Raw genomic sequence first — 26,337 nt, 5'->3', positions numbered from 1 at the left:
CCTTTCCCAGTCCACTCCAGCCAACTCTGCCCTCATTCCTTTGTAATTACTCCTATTTAAGTTTAGCACAGTTATTTCCGATCCAAGTTTCTCACTCTTGAAACTGAATGCTAAATTCTACCATGTTATGGTCACTGTTGCCTAGGGGATCTTTTACTCTGAGATCATTTATTAAACCTGCCTCATTGCACATTACCTGATCCAAAATAGCCTGATCTCTGATTAGATCCACAACATATTGTTCTAGGAAACCATCCCGAATACACTCTATGAATTTTTGCTCGTGGCTACCTCTGCCAATTTGATTTTTTCAATCTTTTTAGATTAAAGTCACCCATGATTAATGTACTGCCTTTTTACATACCCTCATTATCTCCTGATTTACTCTCTGTTCAACAGTATAGCCACTGTTAGGGGGCCTATAGACTACTCCCACCAGTGTCTTCTTCCCTTTGTTATTTCTTACTTCCACCCATATGGATTCTACATCTTACAGTCCAAGGTCATTTCTTGCTATCGTACTTATTCCATCTTGTACTAACAAAGCCACCCTTCCAGCATTTCCTTCCTGCCTGTCCTGTCGAAAAGTCACATAACCCTGAATGTTTAGTTCCCAGATTTGATCTCCTTGTAATTATGTCTCCGTAATGGATATAAGATCATACCTCTATCTGTGCTGTTAATTCATTTGTCTTGTTCCGGATACTACGTGCATTTAAGTAAAGAGCCATTAATTTTGTCTACGTATCCCCTCTCCAGAATCCTCCCCCCTCTATTTAGTTTAAAGCCTTCTCTACATGATCATGATCATTTGCCACAAGAAAAAGCACAGCCATCGTTCCCTGGCCTTCAATAACACTATTATCGCCAAGTACCCCACCATCAAACCCTAGAAATGGGACAGGGGCCAACACTGACCAGCTATATCAACATATGTCAGCGGTTCAAGCAGGTTGCCCACCGCACAACAGGTCAGTTAGGAATGGGCAATAAATGGGATTCTGCCAATATTGTCCAAATGTCAAGAACAAGAAGAAATTATTTGCATTACATGGATCTACTGTGCCATTGTGTCTTTCCTTTCCATTTGTGGAGCAGAATAGAATTGAAAATTATTCCAAATTTTCATTAAAATTTACAGGTTGCATTTATTTTCAGTGCCATTTTTGAGTATTGCCAAAGTACTGTGTTTTCAGTTTTTATTTTTGAACAAAATTCCAACCAAAGAATTTTTGGGGTTTATTTTGGATTTTACACGAACGATTAAAAATTGCCAGGAAAAAAGTAAAACTCTTGAAATTGGATATAAAAAATTATCCCATCCGTTGAAAACATTGAGTTTCATCACCACCATCTGTTTTTTGCAAATGTCAATGTGTAAAAGTAAGAATGATCTCGTCATAACCAGTCAGTCTATGTGGTTTTGGCAGCGTTGGCTAGGGAGAAATTTTGACCAGGACATGGGAGAACTCTTCTTTGAGTAGTGCCATAGAAACTTTTACAATCACCTGAAACACTGGAACAGGCAGAGAGCATCTTGGTTTAATAGTTCATCTGAAGGAAAGCAGCTCTCATAGTGCAGTCTTTTAGGACTGCAAAGAAGTGTCACACTACATGTTGAAATCCTGAAGTGGGTCTTGAACCTACAATCTTCTGAGTCAAAGTTGAGAATAATATCAACTCAGCCAAAATGTTCAAAAAAACAGGCATTAGTCCAGACCTCCTCAACAATGGATTGCAGTACAGGAAAATATCATTTGAGTTTTTGATAATCCAGGAAGAATATTAAAGTTGAAATACTGCCAAAATAACTAGAAAAAATGGGTTTTCCTCAGAAGATATTGCAATATAGGTACTAGTGAAAAATCACAAAAAAAGATTCAAAATCATAGGAGGAAAAATAAATCAGGATTTTTCTTGGTAAAAAACAATAAAAACTAACAGCAGATTTTCTGAACTCAGTCACCGACGAAACAACAGGACCATTAGTTGGTTTGGAATCTGTTGACAGTTAGAGTAGGCCTTTGCCAAGGCTCTAGCTCCCCATCTCCAGGTTCCCTGACTAATCATAGAGGGTGAGTGGGATGATGCTGATCCTGTCAAAGGAAGGATTTCTAAGTGAAGGGACTCCTGCATGGGTTAGAATAGCTGAACAGGACAAGGATTCCTGTGGCTGCAGCAATCATAAGAATTCAGCGACAGAAGTGTGGTCCCTCCAGAGATGGTGCACCAAGAGGACCCAGCAAGTCAAGATGGCAGTTAAGGTGACTGGCATAACAATTTCAGGTGCCAACCCCCATACTCTGACTTTCCCAGCATTCCTCTGCATAACACTCCGTAGAATAACATTCCTTGCAGCTCCACTCATTCCTCTTTCTCCAAGCATCTCACATCCGTTTCTAAGCAGTAAACACTCACACTCACCCTCATCCTATTGTCCTCTCCCATGCCTCACAGTCTCTCTACAAATGTTGCACTCCCTGCTATCCACACAAGACCTTACCAACATTCATAACTCTTTGCTTTCTCTCTTTCAAGAAGAGAGCACACAGCCTTGGGGAGAGGCAGAGAATGGGGAAGAGCCCCCCAGTGACTGTCACTTTGATAGCCACTGACGATGTGTGTCCACCTCAACCACCAAGAAGAGGTCTTGTTCTAAGCGACTGCAGAGGTCAGCAACGACTTGCCATGAAAACCTGAGACCCATGATCCTCTCTTGTACTTGTTGAAAGAACTGATCCTCTGCCTGTAAACCCTGTATTGACAATCTTGCCTCCTTTGAACTGAATCTGTGGTCATCTCCTATGCCATGTGGAGTAGCATACAGCTGAGGAGAAGGCAGTTAGTGTTACTGTTGCTCCTGCTACTGGTGGTGTTGTAGATGTTGGTGCTGCTCTTGCTCTTTGTCAGAGGTGCAAGGTAGGGCTGTAAGTCGTGGTGAAGGCTGACAGCAGGGAAGTGCAGCTGAAGGTGAATGACATGCAAGAGAGGTAAAGTAACTTCCAAGAAGTTGGCGATTACTTGTCAAGCACTGAAAGCACTCGGAGGTATGACGTGAGCAGCAGCCACTCGCCAGGCCATAGTTGGAGCTCTTCAGTTTCATTGATCAAAGGCTGCTGACAGCCTGTCAGTTTCACTGAAGTAGCACTCCTGGTTGTGCCCTCGCCTCGATGACCATGGCAAGTTCTGCACAACTCAGAAAATAGATCTGTTGCCTGTTAAATCTAGAATCCTTGTTAAAACAGATTTTAATTGCTTACTATAATATTTAAATGCCTTACCCAACAGCTGCACGGGGGGCACCCGGCTTGGCTTCAGGCCTGCCCAAGTGCAAGTTGGAAGAGGGCAGGATGAGGCTGGGATCCCAATCCAATGTCACTTTTAGGGGATTAAACTCCCCTCATGCATCCAAAACAGTGCAAGGTCTTAAGGATGAAGGTCTCTTAGGACCATGCAAGTGGGCCATTCATATGTCATATCGTACTCTATCAAACGTGCCTATATAATGTACAGCTCATCAAATGCATTACATCTTTTTGTATGCCTCCTGCTAATCTGAACTGTAGCAATGTTCAGTGATTGCAATGTGGGATAACTAGAAGAGGGCATTTTCCCCCTATTTAGTTATCACCAATTTGCTTCTCAAGATGCTGATTCATGGGCATCCTCCAGTATCTCATTCAAGTGTTTGTATGTTCAAATGTAAGTGGCTATTTTTATTATGCAACTTTAAATAATGAGCGACAATCTATTCAATCATAGAAACCATCACAGCTGAGAATACAAATATTTTTCATATGTGCCACTGAGCAGAAGCTGAGGCCAAATGTTTCCCTGTTACCTAGCATGAGGGTATCAAGACTAAACACAAGACCTCAGCTGTTGCTTGGGATAAGATAGCTAATTTAGTACAGGCTAAACCAGTATAAATTAAGGTTAAATTTTTATAGGTGGGGACGGTCATTGGACAATTACTTAAACACATAAAAAGGCACTTGGGAACACTGGCGGTGGGTTGTAGAGTTAGGGACTATTGTAATGTTTGACTTTGTGAATAAGTCCAAACAGAGTAGACTGACTTCTGGTCACCTCCTTCACAAACTGGATGTCAGAAGTTTAACAACCAGGACCCTTTCTAATCTGTATAGGTCAGTTCAACACTGGGAAATGCACTTACCAACTGAGCCACTGTGGAACTACAAAGTCTTTCATTGCAATAAAATTACCCCTGCTGAGAAGTACCATGTGATGATAATAAGAGGTGATGAAAAAGGGAACTTAACAAACATACACAGTAATTTCCAACTGGGTGAGAATGTTATGTTCTATGAGTTGCTTAAACCTCCCTTCGCTTGTATGAAGGAGACAAGGCCCTATCTCGTGCCTTATAATAGCCTTGCAAAGTGAAACTCAAGGAACATCTGTACATGTAATAGTTCTGATGCTGTATAACACCGCCAGAGGAGTCAACCACATCTGAACATTCCATATTACATTCAATTCATTCCAAAAACTGTGTGTGTTTTCCTCTTAATTATTTACTGCTGTATTGATTTGCAAATAGGCCACACCTTCTCAAGCAAAAGGTTGAGTAAGGGCATGGCCTACATGAGTTAATAATTATTTTTCAGGTGGAGAATTCAATTTGGAGCATGACATGTATGCAAAAACAGCCTAAAGGTCTGTCTATAATGGATTATATTAAAGGTTTCTTTTTATTTATATACTCCTTACCATGAGTCTTTCTTGTTCCGAAGACTTCCTGCTCTTTCTCTCCAGACTTTGATCACTAAGAAAAAACAATGCACATGAAGAAGAAAATCCAGAAGTAACTAACTGAAACGTTTATGAAGTTATTTGGTCTTTTGTCAAGCTGCAGTGGAGGTAACAATCAGGATGAAGATACAGGTCCTGGAAGGCTCATGCAATTTGATGTCCTTTCCAAATTTTTCTCCTACTGTCCTGAAGTCATGCGCCAGCTAGCTGTCTTCTGGTGGTGAAGAGATTATTGGTTATGCGTGAGTTTAGACAGTGAATTCCAACAAGCTATCCAATTGTAGGGAACATCAAAGCCATTCCTGATCTCTCCTTAACAGATGCATCAACATATCCTTTCCAGCAAGTCACTGAGAGTGAAAAATTGAGGCCGTTTTCATCAGAACAGAGATCACAGAGTGCTTTATTAACAGGAATGTTTAAAATGATGAAGGGATGGGACAAAAGTAGAGAGAAACAGACTGTTTTCAATGATTGAAGGCTCTAACTTGAAGGAATATAGATTTAAAATGAAATGGGATTTAGGATAGAGAACAGGATAAACTTTCTAATGCAGAGGGTTATGAGGTTGTGGGATACACCACAGTTCACGACTGAAGCAGAGATATCATTAAAGAATAGATTAGGTAGATGATTGAAGGAACAGGGCCTAATGAAGGGGTGGAGTATAAAGGGATATGGGAATATGATGGGCAGATGGGGAGAGAACCGTTCACCTGGAAAATAAACAACAACGTGGACTGGTCCAGTCAAATAGCCTGTTTCTGTATTACGCATGAAACCAGTGCTGACAAAGATACTTAACTGTTTTTTAGATGTCTTTTCGTAACTGGGTGTTATCTCATCATCACTTTCCTCTGGCTCCTCAGGTATAGAGCAGTCCCTAAAATTAAAAAAAAAGTCAAAATATTAGGATTGTGTGGCTATATTTATCACCTACACGGGTAGCTTTTAACTTTTGGGCAGACAGCCAGGCTTGCGTGCCAGCTGCCCTTCATTCCAACAGTGAAGAGGCTGGAGTCATTGTGGCATCAGTCCAAATGCAGCTTGCCCTCTTCGGGTTGGTGCAATATTGGGTATCTGGCTGGCAGCAAGTTCGACAGGTGGGGTCACAATCACAGGGGAGAAGAAGCTTGAGGTAGTAGCATTCCTGCTCCTTTTGACAGCGCAAGAGTCATTTAAAATTTATGTTTTTCGCACCTTTCTGACTGTATCGACAGTAAAACAGTTTGGAGAGTGCAATGTGCACACTCTGATCAGCTCTGTCCTAAAATGGATTTCGGGGTCCTAAGTACGTAATAGAACCCCAATTTGTATATTAAACGGCACCTAGTGCCTGAACCAGGTAATCAAGCACCTAGTGGTAGGACCTTGTACGGCTTCATCAGGGCACCAGGATAACTGCCTCATTAAGCACCGGTTTCTAAAAGTTAAAATCGGTCCCCTTCAACTTGAGTAAGAGCTGAAAGACCATTCTAGCAATACATGATTCACCCCCTGACCATGTAATCTTATTCATAAAAGTAATCGTTTTACCAATTAGATATGAGAGACTCACTTCTGCTTGTGATGGCATGTTCTGACTCCTTCTTACCTGAACTTGGGGTCAGGATTCATGTTACAGTACCAGTTTTCTGGTAGTGACTCCGGGTCGACTTCTGGTGGTAACTTGCGCCATTTCATGCATGTCTCACACTGAACCCAAGCTTGGTCAGGGGCAGTTCTGAGTGGGAAAGCAGCACAATAAAATAAGCACATGTACTTTTTTCAAACTATTCTTACAGTAAACATAATTTTCAAATGCTGAATGTATTTGGGATGAAAAGTCACTGTCCTAAGTATTACAGAAGCAACTGACAGAGGCCGAGGGTCCCATTGTAGAATCATTTACATCTATAACCCTCAATGCAACATTTTACTAATAATTCATGAAAAGTGTAGTAAATATCTGATTATACATACAGACTGAAAAGAAATTGTGATAACAGGTTTGGTTACACTGATTTTTGACATTCAACATTTCTACATGCTGGTGCTAATTAAAATACTGAAGGTTACTGTCATCTGTTCTAAACCATTTCTACTAGGTCCCTCAGGAGCGAGACAACACATTTTTGTGATGCACTTCAGTGTCCAACAGTCTGTGAAAATCATTTAACAGTAGAAAAGCTCAGCTAGCAAACAACAAAAAAAAATCTAAATTGGATTAAATTATACCCGCATAGTCCATAATTTAAAAGTCTGAGGAAAATCCTTCATTATCTTGAATCGACTAATTGAAACATGTATCATTATTGAGATTGGTGACTGCAAAATGGTTTCCAGTGGTAGTGCTTTTATTTATACGGGTTAGGAGTGGTGGCAGTCATAAAGGATTGGATGGCACACTGTTAGGGGACATGGAAACTGAGAATTTAATCAAAGTAGGCTCCAAAATGGAGGAGTAGTCAAAAATCTCTCACCGTGGCTCTTCCACCATCTCTGTGCTATCTGCTTCCTCTTGGCTTTTCTTGGTTTTCTTTTCTTTCCAGTAATCATTCAGCTTCTGTCCCAATGCCTGCACTGTCAATCTGAAAAACAATCATCTTGGGCTTTTAGGATGTGTTACTATTAAAATAAACATTATTTAGTACTATTGATCCATGCTGACTCTCAATTTTCATTCCATGACAGACAACTGCTACTTCAGTTGAATTTTCCAGGGATTAAAAAGAGTTTCTGAGAAACCAGTTGAAGGCAGGCTCCATTTAAAATGTTCTTCATGGTCAAGTAGTCTGCAGGTGCTGCAGGTGCTAAGTGAGTGAATTTCTGTAAGGGCTCTCTCATATGTCCACTGTAATTTAGGCACAAACCTCAAACTAACAGCTCAATCAGCAAAGGTTTCTTCAGGGTTTCCACAGCTATTCTGCTGAAGCTACAGCAGACCAACAGGAGGATCCTGCTCCCAGAAATGTACCCCATCAGTGCCTAAACTCACGCAAGAAGAATGGGCACTTAAGCAAAGTACAGTATTTGCTGTCTGAACAATTGCGTTGCAACATCCTCAGGATGTTCAAGCTGGAAAAAAATGATTTGGTGGACAGATCTACAAATGTAAAGAACAAAAAACAAAACCAAATAGTACCTATTTCCAGCCACTATAGGACACTGTTATGACTCATCGATACAATACTATATTTAGCAACGAGCACCATAGATAACTAGTGATATTAAGGTATTGTGCTATACTTCTTTAGAAACGCCTTAAAATTATGTAGTACATTCTGGTGGGTGGCTCATTTGACATTTATCAACAATCTGTTTTTGTATGTTGCAGGACTTTAGCAGGTACCACTTCACCTCTGTGGAACCAAGAACCTCTTTCAATCCTAATAGTAAAACTCTAAGACCCAACACAAATGCTATAAAAATACCACAGGTGCTGGAAATCTGAAATAAAGACAGGAAACACTGGCAACACTCTGTAAATCAGGCAGCATCTGTTGGGAGAGGAAGGTAGTGTCAATGTTTCAGATCAATGATCTTTCGTTGGACTGAATGCAAGCTTGAAGAACAGCATCTCATCTTTCTACCAGGCGCTTGACAACCCTATGGCCTTAACACTAATTTTTAGAACCTTGGTTGTTTCTTAAAGCATGGGTCTGAACACTTCCCATCGTTTCCCATTCAGAAAATCATGACATGCAAACCGTAGCTAATGCACTAAACCACAGTTCCAGTGTCTCTAATGCAGCATATATTGATAAAGTGGGATGGGTGAACTAACATTTCTGGGAGCAGGGGAGGTTGTAGATTGGTGTTTAGGGTGAAGAACCCCTATTAGTACATGACCGAAGACGTGATCTGGACCCATGATGTTTTCTATTATACTCCTGTCCACATGACCTTTCTCCAGTTTGCCAGATTTTCTATGCTTCCCTCGTGTTTTGTTTTGCTGTAACTATTTACACATCATCCTCATCTCATATACATCTTATATTTCTCTAACTTCTCTCATTATTTCCTCTTTTTGTCCCACCATTATCACTTCCGTCATTCAAGAGTCTTGATGAAAGGTTAGCGACCCAAAACACTAATCCTACCTTCCCTTCCCCACAGATCGTGGCTGACCTGCAGAGCGTTTCCAGCATTTTCTGTTTTTATTCCAACACAAATGCCTCCATTTCTCAGCACTTTAGACAACATACATTAGCTATAGTTTGCATGTCATGATATTCTGAATGGGAACAAGGGGAAGTGTTAAGATCCATGCTTTAAGAAACAACCAAGGTTTAAAAAATTAGGTGAGTGAAGTTAAATCAGGAAATTGCAACTTAAATGATACAGAACAGTTACTTTTAGTATTCAATCCCTAAAGTGCTAGCTAGAACTACACAAATCTTACTTTATCCTCTAAAGTTCTTTCTGCTAGTCTATGACTAGCTTCAAACATGTCTTAAAAACTTTTCAGACTTGAGAATCCACAATGAAAGACAAATATAGAGCAGGACATTGCAAAGTTGAAATGAGTAAAATGGAAAACAAAGTAACTCAGAAGTAGTGAGCAGGTGATATCAAGCTTGCATTTTAGAGGCTTGTAAACTGAGGGACGTAATGAATACTACAGCTTTAAAGAGCTAGGATTAAATGATGCTAATTTGATTTCCATTGATTGGCTGAGATTTTCAATTTGTCTCCGTCGCTTAGTCCTGCACTATGTTTGGTACATTGGGGACATACCCTTCCCTCCTTTCATTCCTTATCTACATGCTGATCTTGGTCAAATTATCTGCAGACACAAACTCATGTGCAACACCAACTTTCCTTTACCAACATCTCTCTCAATCTCGTAACTGACTCTGTGCTGTCAAATTGCAGCAATTTTGGCTGACATCATTTCCTCAAATTTGGAAAATTGAAGCCATCATCTTCAGCATCTACGATAGTTTGCTACTTTACTACAGATGGCATCCCATGCAAGTCTCTATAATGTTCAGATCTTGACTTCTAAAAGGTTTCTGATACTTTTCCACATTAAAAGCTATTAATTGACAGCCCACAGCTTTGAGTTCAGGGTGGACTCTGGGAATTGATAAGGAATTGGCTGAAAAATAGACAACAATTAACATTCATAAGAGAATATATGCTGGAGTGGAGGAAAGACTGAATGGGATACCCAAGGACTCGGTGCAGAGACCACTACTATTTCTAACTTACACAGATGATCTGGAGTTAGAAACTTAGGGTGGGATTTTCCAGCCCGCCTGCCATTGGGATCGTCCAGACCCACTGAAAGTCTTTTGGCTGGCTCGCTGCATCCCCTGAGGCAGGTCCTGCCACAATGGAGCCAGAAAATCCTGGCCTTGATGTTGAGTGGTAAAATTTGCAGCTGACCGTAAGCTAGTAGAGTTCGTGAAATCAAAGAAAAAAACTCAGAAACTACAAAATAAGTTATACAAAATACTGATGCAGTCAGGACAATGGCAGATGAAATTTAACGCAGACTAGTGGAATGTGTAACACATATGAAGGATAAGTAGATGACACATGTAATTCACTAATTGTGTTGAAATAGCTAATGGTAAAGCTGAAAAGAGGCCTATGCGTCTTAGTAGACAACACATGGGCAACAAATGCAGAACAGCAAACAATAAAACCAATGGGATGTTGAACTACAGGAGAATATGAAAGTATGAAATATTATTTTAGTGCTCTGGTCATTATGCAACTTGAATATTATGCCCAATTCTATTCAACAGGCAGTGCAGAGAGGAGTTACCAACTTGATCCCCAGTGTCAGGAGTATAAATCATGTGCAAAGACTGCAGAAATCTGCAGATGCAGAAATTTTGCTGACAAGGCTGAAAGCGGCAGGGAGGGAGGGCGTTGAACCTGCTTTGATGGGCAGCAGGACCCAGGACCACATTTTGCCAGTAGTAGCCAATTCTGTGGCTGCTGAAAGTGCTGCTATCCTCATTAAGGACATCTGCTTTCTGCCAAGAGCAGACAGCCCAATCAAAGGTTCTCAGTGGTGTCCATTACTGAGGCTGCACATGAAGGGTGTGGTCATATCGATGTCTGTACACCCTCAAAGGCAGGTAAAGTGGGGTTTGGGGAGTCTGGGGCCAGGGAGCAAGGCCCTGGCAAGGGCGGGGGCTTCACTGAGGACAAGTGGTGCTGTTCCCATAGGGGTGGTCAATGCTGCTGGAAAGTGCCTACATGGGCCAAAGCGTGCCCAAAAAGGAGGCCCACCCCTTCCCCGGAGCCCTATGGAAGGTCACCAGGATTTACCTGGAAGTCGTCCCACGTGGCAGCAGGACTCCCTGCAGTAGGCAAACTGCCAAGTGAAAGCGAGAACAGCCCCTTAATTGTCCACTTCTATGGCTCAAATGGAATCTGCGCAGGCGGCCTATCTATCACCTTTTGTGCTTCTGGCAAAATGGCATGCCGATAGGTAATGTTGGGCACTCCACCCAATACTTTCCCACGCCATTTTCTTGCCCTTCACAGCTCCCAGCCCATCCCCAAAGGGTTGGGAAAATCCTGCCTTTGGGCTTTTCAGCCTACAAAAGAGGCATTTGAGAGGTGGTCTCAGAGAGATACGAGATTGTTACGGGTACAGTAAAGGTTAATCTGGAATATTACTTGAAAATAAGTGGGAGAATAGAACAACAGACCACAGATTCACGAGGTAATTTTAAGGAAGATAACAGGAACAATTTATGAATACAGTACAGGAGGCAAATAGCCCGCAATAATTTAAGAAACAAATGGATATTATACAGAGGCATCTTTAAAACTTCAGCCAAACACATTGGTCCGACTGACAAAAGCTATAGGATTGTGATCAGGAGTTATAAGCCTGTCTGATTTCTCTCAGCTTCCCCACAGGCATTGAGTTTAACTGTAGCATCCTATTGCTGCTCCAACTGAGATCAATTAACTTAATGCAGACCAGGAATAGAAGTCTGGTCCTTCCTAGTCTGAATGGCTTATTTCCACACTGGATAGTAAAGTCATTGGAGTGGGATTGGGTTGTTAGGGGCAACTAGATCCATAATTTGAAGGTATAGGTTCTCTGCATTTAACAATTTACCCTCGTGACTTTTATTTTTTAAAAACTGGCAGAGAAAGCTTTATTAAAAAGCATCAATGCGGTAGAGCAAGGTGTTTGTGGCAACCATATAAGCATTCTATACAATTAACAGGATTGCAGACATTGTGTGGGACTAAATTTATCCATAGAACGAGCCTAACTACTTGCTATTGTCTACCTTTGACCTAGCGCATGACTTGTTCTTATCTTGTCAGATAAGTTTGAACAGTGTTCGATAAATTTCTCTATCTGCATAAAGCAACGCTTATGGGCACCAAAAGCAGGATATCCTTTGTTGCTAGAGTTCCTGTCCAACAACCACATGAACACCCAACAACATTGTTTTTCAAACTCAAAGGGTTTAAAACCCCTTTTGAGCCATGTCACTTGAAGCAGATTGACAGGCAAAACACAGCAAAGTTCAACACCAGGACCAATCAGAAAAATGTGAATTATTATTGATCCACCCCCCACTAATAACAAAAAATCCTCTAAAATCATTCCAAAATACAAAAAACAAATGCAGATAAAAATGCACATGTATGTGCAAACAGAACTCCAGTGGTGCAACCTTTACTTTGAATTGTTTTATTCACTTTAATTCTCTGGATTTTCTTCCACCAACACTTCAATACAAAAAAACATTTGCTTCTTTTCCCCCTGAGCAACCTTTGCTAATTGCTCAAAGCTAATTATTTTTTGTTTTCTCCCCCATCTCCAAAATTCTCCCCTCATGAAGGTACCTACTTATGCTGACAATAACTTTGCTCATCCAAACCCAGATGATGAGTGTCGGCAGGCTATTTAACTGAAGGGGTCTAACAGTCAAATCCAATGCTATCTTCATCAGACATGTACATTCACATACAAGTGCTTTCCAATAGAAGCCACTGGAAATTGGTCAGGAGCAGAAGCCATTGTAAAGTTTGACTACTTAGGCTACTTTATTATAGTATGGTTTGAACAAAACAAATCATTCTGATAGCCATCATCCCCTAGAAGATATGGGTATAAATTCTAGTATGCCATTCAATGCACCCTTTGTTTCCCTCCATGAGAAAAATTAAGAATTCAATCGGAGAAAGTCACCTGTCAGTTTTGGTGGAAACGCAGTGTTATATCTGAACATTATTTGACTGTATGTTGGACAGTTTGCAGCTTCACACCTGTACTGTACAGTGTCTGCTGACACAGATCATCATCTACTATGAACACATTCCCAAACGAATAAAATCTCAAGAGGATATTCTGGAATTAAAAGTCTGATGATTATCACGAAACCATTGCTAATTGTTGTAAAAACTCATCTGGTTCACTAATGTCCTTTAGGGAAGGAAATCTGTCGTTCTTACCTGGCCTGGCCCATATGTGACTCCAGACCCACAACAATATGATTGACTCTTAAATGCCCTCTGAACAAGGGCAATTAGGGATGTGCAATAAATGCTGTCCTAGCCAGCGACTCCCACATCCCATAAACAAATAAAAAAAAATTATATAAATCAGTTAAGCCTTTGCTTTAAACTCTGCAATGTTTTCCAGTCTTGTAACAAAATTACAAGCTATACAGGTAGAACTGTTTGGGCCGCTGTATGGGGTGACACTGTAATCAAAATGAAAGGGTTTATGATGTTGCTACACAAACCTTATAGTCAAGTAGTTTGGAACACTTCAACTATAAAGAGTAACTTTCTTATACAACAGGATTACAACATAACCTTATATATAACCTTAATATAACTTATTTACAACATAATTGCTTATTGCTATATACAATTGACTTAACCTTTACAGAACTGACAGCTCCAGCAGATTTTCTCCATGCATTGCGTTATCTTTATAATTTTGTGTACCTGGAGGCCAACATATTACTCCTACATGTTAAATGTTCCATTTTAATATTGTCCAGGGTGATATTCCTGTACTGATAGAAGGATCAACAATTTACTTGCAAGCAGTAATAATACAATGCCTGGCCACCGGCAAAATCATTTTGCAGCAGCATTTCCCTGGCCCCGGGGTGGCTAGCTGGGATGCAGAAAATAACTCCACTGACAATTCTCCTAACAAATTGATAATTTTACAATCCCAACACATAAAAACCCACACAAAATTCTTTACTTTGCAGGGAAGTTTCCCAGCGATCAGATGCAAAGTAGCTGCCTGCCTCTATTCGGTGGGAAACTAATTTAAATATTTAAGGATTCTATTAGGGTCGATTCTTCAGGCCTGCCGGTGGCCAAGCAGCTACCCCCACCCACCCTACAGCCTGAAGAGGCTGTCAACTTCATGGAGGTGAGTTCCCTGAGGCTGTCAGGAGGACCATTGGAGATGTTCGCTCCATGCCCCAAAGAGGGGGCTGCAGTAAGGAAAGCCATCTTGAGGGACCTGTCTGCTTGGTCTCCCCGATTTTTATTTTACTTACCACTGAGCCTTCTCGATCCCCAAGCTACCTCAGCAATGCCCACCTTTCCCTGTGCGGACTGCCCAGGCTCTACGGCTGTGGGCCCTTTAATTGGGCCAGTAACATTGGGAGCCTGCCCGCCATTCTTAACTGGTGGTGAGTCCAGTAATGGCTAATTAGGAAGCCACCTCCAGTAAAGCTGCTGAGCTGCTCCCACTCCCTGCAAGTGTGTTCTCAGCACCCCCATTTCATCGTCAGGGTCCCGAAGCCTGCAGTAAAATCCCACCCTTTATGTATAATCTAATGTCCGTTTATGCTGCAGAATTGGTTTCGAGAGCAAGAGCAACCACAGAGCCAACTCTGTAACATTGGTGTTTTTATACAGTCCAAGTGTCATTGAATTTCCCAAATGCAAGAGCCTAGCAGTATTAGCACAATATAAAGGACAGGGTGCCATTGTTGGAGGTATTCGAAACTTTTCCTCAGGTGTGCTGGCAACAACAAAACTAAATGGCATTTGCCATCAAGTCGAGTTGAAGTGTAGGTACATTATCCTCAGGATCCTAACCAACACTTATCCCTCCATCTACAATGGGGGGAAAAAAGATTATTGATTATCATTGTTTTGGGGGTTTGCTGTGTGGAAATTGGCTGCCACATTTCCTACACTGCAAGTGTTTATATTTCAAAAAGTACTTTATTGGCTGTAAGGTGATTTGAGATGTCCTAAGGTTGTGAAAGACGCTATATAAATGTAAGAGTTCCTTTCTTTCAGTTCCCTAGGTGATCTCTAAGCTACTTGTTTGAGTCAACTTTGTTATCCACATTGTTGGCCTGAACAGACCTTCTTCCAAAACAAGGAAAGTTTCAGCCATACTGGCCTAGCACAAAGAAAGGTGGTTGTGGTTGTTGGAGGCGAATTATCTTAGCCCCAGGACATTGCTGCACCCTGTACGCGTCCCAGGCCCAACCATCTTCAGCTGCTTCATCAATGATCTACCCTCCATCATGAGGTCACAATTAGGGATATATGCTGATGAATGCAAAGTGTTCAGTGCCATTTACAACTCTCAGATAATGAAGCAGCAAGATCTGGACAGCATTTGGGGTTGGGTTAATAAGTGGCAAATAACATTTGTACTACACTAGTGCCAAGCAATGATCATCTCCAACAAGAGAGAGTCTAAACACCTCCCCCCGTCATTCAATAGCATTGCCATCGCTGAAACCATCAACATCTTGGGAATTACCATTGACCAGAAACTTAACTGAACCAACCATATAAGTACTGTGGTTACAATAGCACATCAAAGGCTGGGTATTCTGTGCCTCCCCAAAGCTTTTCCACTATCTGTAAGGTGCCAATGAGTAATGTGATGGAATACTCTCACTTGCCTGGATAAGGACATTTCCAACATTCAAAGCTCGATAACATCCACAACAAAGGCCCACTTGATTGGCAGCTCATCCACCACCTTAAAACATTCACTCCTTTCATCACTGGCACAATGTGGCTGCGGTGCCCACCATCGACAAGGTGCAATGCAGCAATTTGTCAAGGCTTCGACAGCACTTCCCAGACCTGCTGACTTCTACAGCTTAGAAGAACAAGTATAGCAGGTGCATTTTAACACCCTACCTGCAACCTCCCCTCCAAGTGACTCACCATATTGACTTGGAAATACATTGCCATTCCTTCATTGTCACTGGTTTAAAATCCTGAAATACACTACCAAACAGCACTGTGGGAGTACTTTCATCACATCAACAGCAGCAGTTTAAGGCAGTGGCGCACCACTATCTTCTAGGGGTCAATTAGGGATGACAATAAATCTTGGCTTCACCCATCATGTTCACAATCTATGAATGTCTAAAAAACTTAGAACTGACTTATGACAATTCTGAGCAGTTGCTCATGCACAAATTTTGTACAGTCACTTCAAATTCAGTTCCTTAGCTACCAAATTCATCCCTTTCCCTGGTAATTGCCTGAGACTAAACCACACTGTTTGCAAACCTGGTGTCATTCTTGATCCAAAGATGAGCTTCCGACACATCTTCGCACCATCAGTGTGACTGTCTATTTCCACCTCCACAACATTGCCTAACTTCATCCTGTCTCAGCACATCTGCTGCTGAAATCCTTATCCAGACCATTGTTACCTCTAGACTTAACTGTTCCAATGGACTCACGGCTGGTCTCCCACATTCGACCTTCTGTAAAGTTGAGGTCACCAAAACTCTGCTGCCCATGTCTTTATTTGCACCAAGTCCCATTCACCTATTACGCCAGTGTTCACTAATCTATATTTAATCCGTCTAACAGCATCTTGATTTTAAAATTCTCATCCTTGTTTGCAAATGCCACCATGACCTTGCCCCTCCTTATCTTTGTAATACCCTCCAGTCCACAAGCCTCTGAGATATCTGCGCTCCACTAATTCTGGCCTCTTGAACATCCCTGATTTTAATCGCTCCAACATTAGTGGTCATGCCTTAAGTTGCCTAGGCCCCAAACTCTATAACTCCCTCCCTACATGTCGCTGCTGTTCTACCTTGCTTTCTTCATTTAAGACACTCTTTAAAACCTACCGCTTTGACCAAGCATTTGGTCATTTGACCTAATATCTTCTTGTGTAGTTCAGTGTCATGTTTTCTTTTATAATGCTCCTGTGAAGTGCCTTGGAACTTTTATTACGTTGAAGGAGCTATATAAATATCAGTTGTTGTTGTGGTAACAAAATTGCCCTGCAGTGTAAACAGCACAGAAATGACAACAAAGGGCCAAATGCATTACAGAATTACTTCAAACATAAAAAGGTCTTTTTAAAATGGGCCAATAGGCACATTCTGAAGTTAAAGCCAAAACTCCTTTGCCAAAAAACTCCTTTCCCAAAAAACCTCATCAATTCCTTCATGTACCTCCAAGAAATGGTAAACTTGTGAGCAGGTTGGCAAGCTATAAATGAAATTATGTTCTCATGTCTTCAGCACCATAAAGATTACATCTGTCTGATTTAATACAACATTTTGGAATAAAATATACCCTGTACACTACAGCAATGTTAGTTCCCATCTATGTTACACTAAATAATGTTCCAGTCTGTGATGGCATGCACCTGTCGTATTCTGTGGTGTAAGCCTGTAAAACAGTCTCTGCAGGTTTCCTAAGTAACATGCTGACACCATCTCTGCTTAAGTTGGAAGTAAATGAGGCCCAAATGTGGGAGTAGTCCCTAACAGTGAAACTGAAATGCTGTGGATGATTTAAGGCAGAACTCAATTAAGCCTTTGTAATGTATGACTTTTGGCTAGATGCAGCAATCAATAACACCGTGATCCAATAAACATTCAGACTCGAAGGTTGGTGTACAGCTGATGTAACTTGAAGCTGCACAGAGTAGAAAGTTTCAAGTTTCATTCCTTGTCTGTGCTGATTTAACTAGTTTCAGGTATTACTAGTTGGGTGCTACAATTGTCCTCAATGCATCTAGGCCAAGGGACGAATAGCCATCTTTTAGACACTATGCCTGGATATTAGCTCAGAGGCAAGGAGGAGACAGGGAGTGCTGTTTTGAAGTCAAGAAACTCACAAGTACAGGTTTCCCAAATGACCACAAATATTGTTCAATTCGTTTCCCACTCACTGCCAGCCTAACAGGCTGGCTGTGGCACATGGCTGCAACCAAACTGGGCTGACAGCAGCCTAGTAGGAGGAGTGGGAGAGGTCATTGGGCTGATGGGGTAGTGTAATGGGTAGTTGGTAGGCTTAAGGGAACACTCTTGCTCCACCTGACCCACAAAAGTGCTGTAAAGACAACTGACTTATGAATTCAGCCTCCTTTCACCTGCTGGGTTTCTTGAGGTTAGGGAAACCCAAGTCCCTGTAAGAATAGAATCACTGTTAAATTGAAGGCCCACAGCCTCATTAAAATATTTAAACGATAAACCCACCACCTTAGCCCACCACTGTTAAAACTGGAAATGTGTGGATTCAAAGTATTTTGGGTTCCTGTTTCAGATTTTTAACTTTTCAACCTCTCTCTCAAGCCAAACCATCTTTTTATTTGGGGGGAGTGTGGTTAGAATTCCCTCCCTCACTATGCTACTGCCCTCTGGAGTTTTCTTCCATAACCACATTGAGCATTACTTTCTGTTTTAAAAACCTACTTATTTGACCATGCTTTCAGTTACTATGTCCCAAGTTACTTTGTTTTTTTGATGTTCCTTCAATAAAGCATTCTGAGACAGTCAATTTGAGGAACATTGTATAAATACAACTCATCATCAGAACCAAACTCAACCTTATTTTCACCTGCTGTTCCCACAGCATTCTTTCCAACAAGGCTCACTGAGTAGTCAGTAGGAACTGCTGTCCCTCTTTTTTATTCAGGCGGGCTGATGACAACTGTAGTTCCCCAGTTAGTGCCTTTGCTAAATGTAGCTACACAGCACAGATCAGGAACCAAACTTTGGACTTTCTAGTCTGTACAGCTTTGAATTACACCAGCAATACTGTGATCTTCTAGACCAATGAGGTTGCTCCACATATTCTTTGGCTAATTCAAATACTTATTAGATCACTGCAAACCACAGAAACAAATTCAAGGGAGGAGCCCAAATGTAGAGTCAAATCCATTGTGTGAAGGAGTAAACTTTTACAATAGCAAATATATATTATACTTAACAACTACAATGACACATGATAAGTTTAACAAGTGAAGAAAAATTAAAATAAATTAATTCAAAGTAAATGCAGATAACTTCTTTGTAAATTATCACTAGAAAATAATTTGCACAATTGCACATAGTGACTTGGCCACTGACGGTTGGGATTGAGCCTTTATGGTGGGTGAATAGTTTAGTTTGTGGTCTTTGTCATCCTGAGGTATTTTTATTTAATATTTACACATCTCCAATTTTATTTAAGAGTCTCTGCATAAACTTTGCTAATAGCTCAATGTGTAAATGTGCTGCCTGTTGCAATCATGATCTCTGATCTGCAGTAAGTTAAAATCCCAGGGCAAAGAAAAACAAATTGGCCAGAGTTCCCACACATTATTGGTATTCATTGAGCCTTGTTGGAAAATATATACATAGTTAGGTTTGGAAACAGCTGTAATACCTCCCTGTCATTATGCAGAATTTAAGTTCACACACGAGGAATCAAGGAAAAGTTTTTTTTAAATTGGAGCTGAAATTCCTCAAGTTCTTTCAGTCTCTCACTGTAACTCCAACTGAACTCCCTGAGAAACACAGTGACCAAATGTATTGGCAGCTTTCTGCTGTTTCTGGGAGTTTCTGACTTGCCATACAAGGGGCTGGCTCTCTGCCAGCCTTTACAAGGAAAATGTTGTCTGGTAGGGATATGGGGGCTGGGGATAGTTGAAAGCAGAGATGGGAACTATCCAAGCCAAAGTTTCCCACTTTAAAAAAGATTGCCAAAGTGACCCAGGAAACTACTGATCAATGAGTTTGACATTTGAGTAAGTGTGAGGAGTTCATAGAACTTATGTCATAATTTATATGTCATAAGTTATATTCTTTGGGTGGGGTTTTGTCAGTGGCGTGCTGTTCCCAACGGAGGAGCTAGAAGTTTGCCCCACTTCCACTCTCTTGCTTCTTCCCATTTCCTACGCGATTACAATTAAAATTTAAAGTGCCAGTGGTGTGCACAGGAAACGTGCAATTCTGTGGCAGGGGAAGCTTTTCAGTGGTGAAACTCGCCATCAGCTGACGATGCTGCAGTTACGGGTGGGTTATAAAAGAGCCTCCTGGTCAACCATGGAGGCTCTGCATCACAGCCACAACTTTCCTGCCCTACTCCTTTACAATTAACATAAGACTTACTGAAAGCACAGAGGTGTTTTTTCCAAATTTAAATTTCACTCAAATATTTCACATTACATTGGTTTCACTTTATTCATGTGTGCATCATCATGTTGAGACGAGCTTAATCAAAGAGCTAAATGGACTGACACACCTTATGGTTGGCATGCATTGATGGTTACAGGGGAGTTATGGACATTTTCTTTATTGTGGAAGAAACAATGTATTTTTGTGTTCACTCTTTATTGAATGTTCATGTTAGAAACATAGGACTTAGGAGCAGGAGTAGGCCATTCAGCCCTTCAAGCTTGCTCCACCATTCCAAAGACAATGGCTGATCTGATTGTGGTCTCAACTCCAATTTCCTGCCTGCCCCCCATAACCCTTGACTCCCCTTTCTGTCAAAAACCTATCCAACTGAGCCTTGAATAAATTCAATGACCCAGCCTTCACTGCTTTCTGGGGAAGAAAGTTAGTGTCTAATGTTGTACTCACCAGTCTGTTGGACATGGTTGAACATGCAGGCTCAGCTGGCACTCCCTTCCATGCATTGTAAAGGGCATCGTCCAAGATCACTCTCAGCAGGGATAACTGAAATGTTGTAGGTGAACTCAAAGCCCTGTAAGGACTCTGCCAGCCAACACCCTTCACCAGGAACCAACATAGGTCGACAAGGACAGGATGATGGGTGATTGGGATTTGGTGTGAGTAAAAACTTAGGCAGCCGAGTTTTGAACGACATCAAGTTTATAGAGGGGGAATATGAGAGGCCAGCCATGCATGCATTAGAATAGTTAAAGTCTAGAAGTAACAAAGGCATGGATGAGGGTTTCCGTAGCAGATTAGTGGAGGCAGAGATGTAGCGGGGTGATGGTATGGAGGTGGAAACAGGCGGTCTTAGTGTTGGCACAGGTGTGTCATCTGAAACTCTCCTTGGGCTCAAATGTGACACAAGATTGCAAACAGTTTGGTTCAGCCTCAGATAGTTGTCAGGGAGAGAATAAAGTCTGGAGCTCAAGAACTGAGTTTGCAGCAGGGACTGAAGACAATGACTTCAGTCTTTTCAATATTTAATTGGAGGAAATTTCTGTTCATTCAGCACTGCATGTCAGATAAGTAGTCTAATAAGTTAGCAAGAGTCGAGAGAGGTAGTGGTGAAGTAGAGCTGGTGTTGTCAGCGTACATGTAAAAGCTTAATTACCTTCAGATTGTGCCGCTGAACATGTAGATGCGGAACAGGAGGGGGCCAAAGATAGACCTTTGGGGGACACCAGAGGTCATGGTGTAGGAATGGGAAGAGAAGCCATTGCAGGTGATAACAATCACCCAGCTGAGGATAGCCTTGCCTAGCTGGGTGACAGTGGAGAGGCACTAGAGGAGCATGGTGTGGTCAACCATATCAAAATCTGCAGACAGATCAAAAAGGACAAGTAGGGATAATTTACCTTTGTCACTGTCACACAAGCCGTAAGTTGTGACTTTGATGAGTGCCATTTCAGTACTGTGGCAGGGGCAGCTGATCAGATGGTCTCAATCTTAATGACAAAGTAGTCCAGGAGTTTCTTGCACTTATTGTTGGAGGTGAAGGTAGAGGAGACAGGAGGGAGGGGTATAAGAAGACAGTTTGCAGTAGAGAAAAGAAGCCAGGGGTTATCTTTACATTCCAGGATGGCCTTCCTGAGGGAGATGGTGGAAGCAGTTAGTATTAATTCATTCAAATGAAAATTATATCTTTTTATCAGAAAATAACATTTTGGAATCAGTATAAGTAAATGGAGATGTGGTATGTGGCAAGTATAGTATGCTTGGAAATAATAGACTTTGGACCTATGGCTCTCAAATCTTCCCACCACTGGAATTTTCCTCCTTATGTCTGGCTCTGTTGTGGAATAATTGATAGCGATTGATTAGCATGATTGATCAACAACACGATTATCATTGGATGATAATCATCAGGATGATAGAGGGCATATTAGATGGACCATGGTCTTCTATCATCCAGCAATTCCTTTGTTCTCTTGGCTCAGTCAGGAGTCAACATACCTCAAAAGGCCAGTATGCTGAGGCAGATAGGCATACAGGTCAGTAAAAGTGGGCCCCATTGGTGCCAGGAAAGCAGCATGCACCCTCAAAGATATTGAATCATTTTCATTTTTAAAAAAAAAGGAACATAGATCACCCCACCCCTCTTACACAAAGGGTCCTGGAGATGTACCTATCATGGATATTGTGCCTATCTAACCCCCCAATGAAAACGAGGTGCCACCATATTTGTCCCAAAGCCCCTGGTGGGGTCAAAGCTGGCAAACCTAATCCCAGATTAACTGTTGGAATTGTGTCCTAAGGAATTTGGAGCCAGGGTGTTTTGTGCTTTCATTTAATTTTGTGGCCTGGTGAACACAGCAATTGAACACCCCTTGATTATCAGAATAGTATTTGGAATTTTTTCTCCCTATTAATTTTTTTAAGTAGCGTATTTATACAATGGTTGCAGTCCTTACAATAATCTCTTGTGCGGAATGTTGGCAATAGTGAAAAATGATCGCAGTTGCATTAGGGTTAGTTACACAACTGCAAGCGACAGCAAATAGCAGCTCTTCTGACCTTGGGTGGTATCAGAAATGTAACTTAGTCAATTTACATTCTTCCAGCAACAGCAGGGGTGAATTTTATCATTGCTTTTATGAACTAGGTTTGAGATTCACCAATTCTAATCTGCAAATCATCTCTTGGAGAACAACATCATGTGAAAACATCAGACTTTTAAACTGACAGCATGGTGCCAGGAGGTTGGTGTAGCTTTGCTCTTCCAAATTATTGCTGTAATACATCGCTAAGCAGTCTTATATCACAGGTGCTATCACATCGTTTTTAGCCATCAGCATTATGGAAGAATAATGAAGTAAAAGGATTTCACAATTCCAAAACAATACATTCCAATGATATCACGCAAACAATGCTATTGATCAGTGTGGATTAACGGCCAGTGTAAAAATTGCATCTGAAGGGGGATCCCATGATCAGAAATCCTTTTTAAAATTACACTGATGTGAAAATACTTCTAATCCTTAGAGTTAAAAGAGGATCTATCCAAACTTTTGTATTGAGGAAAAAGATAAGTAATCTGATTTTATCTGATTTTATAATATTTTATTTTCAAAAATGAGTTGAAGTGTTCGAGGTAACAAAAGATCACATGGCTACATTTAAGAAAAATCTTACAGGTAGTTCAGTTTCAAGAATTGAAAATAGATTCAGAGTGTGGAAACAATGAAAAAGCACATGATTTAAACAGGTTATGATAGCTGGGTACATTATTAACGTTGCCCAGCCAAATCTTCATTTTCAGAGGGGTGAAAACTTGGAGCAGGATTTTGCGCTCCCTGTGTGGGCGGGGGTGGGGTGCATTCCCTGAGCCGAGAGTGCGCTCTTTCACGCATGCGCACAAAAGAGTGCACTCATCTCCCTGAGGCTAAGTGCTGCCTTGGGGAGATTGTCACTACTGTACAGATTATTAAAGATAGAAAAAAAAAAATCGCTGACATGTCCCCTCATGTGACAGTGTCGCATGAGTTGGGACATGTCCATAACTTTTAAAAAAAACTTTAATTAAATTTTTAAAACCTAAATGAAACCTCATCCTGCCCGTGGATGAGATTTCATGCTTTTTCTAATGCCCGCCAGAGTTCCCAGCCTGCCCGCCAACCTTAAGGTTGGATGGGCAGGTCCATTAATTACTTAAATGACTCTGTCAATGGCCTCAATTGGCCATTGACAAGTCGGTGGGCGCACAGCTGATTTTGCTGAGCCCCCGCCTACCTGAGTTCCGCCTGACGTCACCGCACGTCATTTTACATGTTGGCGAGCGCCCCCCCCCCCACCCGCCGGGAACATTCTGCCCTTGGTGTCTAATTTTTAAACTTTCTTAGAAAAGTACTCTAAACTTTAAAATGTAATTGGTGGTAGACATGTCTATTCTCTTTTGCTGAAAGTTCCTAACCATACGCATTATATATACCATTTTTTTAAAACTGTAAAGTGCATCAATCATAGAAATGGTTAGTGTGAGACATCAGGCTTCACTACCTTAAACGTCACTCTGTGAAGTCTTATCAAGTACAGAAGAGCACACAAAGCTGTGATCAGTTCCTTAAGCTGTCTTTAAATTTTAAGTATCAAGCTTTTCGTCTAACTTTTTCTAAAGGAAGTGCACCCACAATACTTGCAGCCTGAAATTATAAAACAAATCTACTGGTATATACTCAAGCGCCTGGCATCTAACATTTAACCACAGTGTTAAAGATTTTCCTTCTTGACCAAAACTGGACACAGTACTCAACATGTTGTCTGACCAAAGCATTGGACTACTTATGACAGCAAGGCAAGTTGCTAATTTCCACTGGGTTATTACAAGAAAACAACTTAATGACCTAATGGTAATCAACTTGCAGCCCATAAGTTGTAAAATTGAATTCACCTGATATTTTATCTGGTGTCAGCCTACAAATTAACTGTGGAATGTATCAACTGATCATAAAAATGCCACCAATTTCACCTAGTCTGGCCTACATATGGCTTTCCCCAGTACTATGTGGTTTTAATACCCTCAGGGGTAACTGTGGCAGGACAATAAATACTATCCTGCCACATTTCAAGAAAAAAAAGTATTGCTGAAAAAAAGCATTTTGTTGAAGCTTTTCGTCTTGCACTCATCAGGGCAATCACAAGAATACCAATTTCAGGGGAAGCAACAACTTTATACTGCATGAGAAGAGAGTGCTGATTGGTTGGCAAGCGTACTCTGATTGGTAGAGGCATTGCCATTGAGATTGCACCATTGATGGTAACTGACAGTTAACTGCCAAGCATTGTTTGAAATTTAAACCAGGCAGCTTGACCCTGATTGGTCAAGGCATTGCCCTGAGGAATGAACCAGTGAATGACTATCACTTATTTTGTTTAGCTGAAACAGGCACAATCTGCGTGTGTGTTCTTTCTGTCTGCAAAGGACAGGGTTCTGTGTTTTAATATATGTAGCTTCCAGTACACGCAAATGCGCCACACTGCGAGCCTGATTATCTTAAATTAGCTGTCAGCATAATTCTTAGTACGCTGAGGAGTACTTAGCGAATGCTGTCCGATCGAAGAATCACATTGAACGTTGAACACTGTTTTGAGTTTTACAAGCACGGGCTGGTTGGGTACAATCTGTACCTTGCCCGCTGCAAAACAGCAGCTGGGACATTCTGTTTGATACAATCTGCCAGTCTTTGGGACGTACAGCCTACATACCTGGCACTGAAATTCATATACCACATTACTCATTTGTGAGATAGGCAAAATGTCTTTTTGGCTTGACAGCAGCATCCTGTTAGTGGCAAATATCACTCATGTTGCACCTGCACAGTAGCAGCGTGAAACAGCTAGCTTCACCTGTTGCTCAAAGTTTTGAGGTAGCTTGTCCTTCCAGGGCAATCTGAGGTAGACTGGGCATTTTTCAGGACTGAAAGTGACGGCCTTAGACCCATTCATGAGTTAGCGCGAAATGATCTGGTCAGGGTAGCCAGGATGTCTTTGATGTGCCCTATTTCAGCATCAAGCTTCCATGGTGAACAAATGGCTTAGGCCATATTTATGAGATTGCTGATAAGGCCAATTTTATAGCACATGGAACTGTAAGAATCCCAATGCGTGTATTGACCAGTGAAGGTAGAGAACTCCCTGGCAGGTTTCTCAACTAGTACGTCAAGGAAAGGGAGTTCATTTGACTGCTCCGCTTCAAAGATGAATTTGAGCATAGGATAGAGCCCATTAAGACATGCAAGGAAATTACTATATGCTGTTAGGGGTTTAAAGAGAGCAAATGTATCATCCACATATTGGAAGTGATGAAAAATTAAAACAGGATGTGAAATTTTTGCTTTGGTATAAAAACACTCAAAAAAAACTTACTTTTATAAAGTGCCTTCAACACAGTAAAATGTCCAAAGGCATTTCACAGGAACATTATCAAACAAAGTTTGATATAAGAACATAAATAGGAGCAGGAGTAGATCATACGCCTCTTCGAACCTGCTTTGCCATTCAATACAATCATGGCTGATTTTCTGCCTCAGCTCAATCTGCTCCCCATATCAGCAGCATAAGCATATGTAACAATTTTATTCAAGAAAGGAGAGAGACAGGAAGCAGAAAACTATAGGCCTGTTACCCTAACATCTGTCATAGGGAAATTGCTAGAATCCATTATTAG

At 41.2% G+C, this 26,337-nt stretch overlaps 1 protein-coding gene across 2 annotated transcripts in view; it reads right to left on the bottom strand.

Annotated features, from left to right (window-relative positions):
- Nucleotides 1–26,337, bottom strand: part of LOC144683716 (uncharacterized) — a 131,565-nt gene that overhangs the window by 36,302 nt on the left and 68,926 nt on the right. For both annotated transcript variants that reach the window (XM_078547025.1, XM_078547024.1), the window contains exons 10-13: nucleotides 7,239–7,346; nucleotides 6,371–6,499; nucleotides 5,582–5,659; nucleotides 4,735–4,789 (exon numbers count right to left, since the gene is read on the bottom strand). In XM_078547025.1, the coding sequence (XP_078403151.1) occupies nucleotides 4,735–4,789; nucleotides 5,582–5,659; nucleotides 6,371–6,499; nucleotides 7,239–7,346 (370 nt within the window). The remainder of the gene's footprint in view (nucleotides 1–4,734; nucleotides 4,790–5,581; nucleotides 5,660–6,370; nucleotides 6,500–7,238; nucleotides 7,347–26,337) is intronic.

Source organism: Cetorhinus maximus, chromosome 8 (assembly GCF_964194155.1).
Source record: "Cetorhinus maximus chromosome 8, sCetMax3.hap1.1, whole genome shotgun sequence".
NCBI classification, from domain to species: domain Eukaryota; kingdom Metazoa; phylum Chordata; class Chondrichthyes; order Lamniformes; family Cetorhinidae; genus Cetorhinus; species Cetorhinus maximus.
Note: the sequence above shows the minus strand (reverse complement) of the source record. Positions and strands in the feature narration are given on the sequence as shown.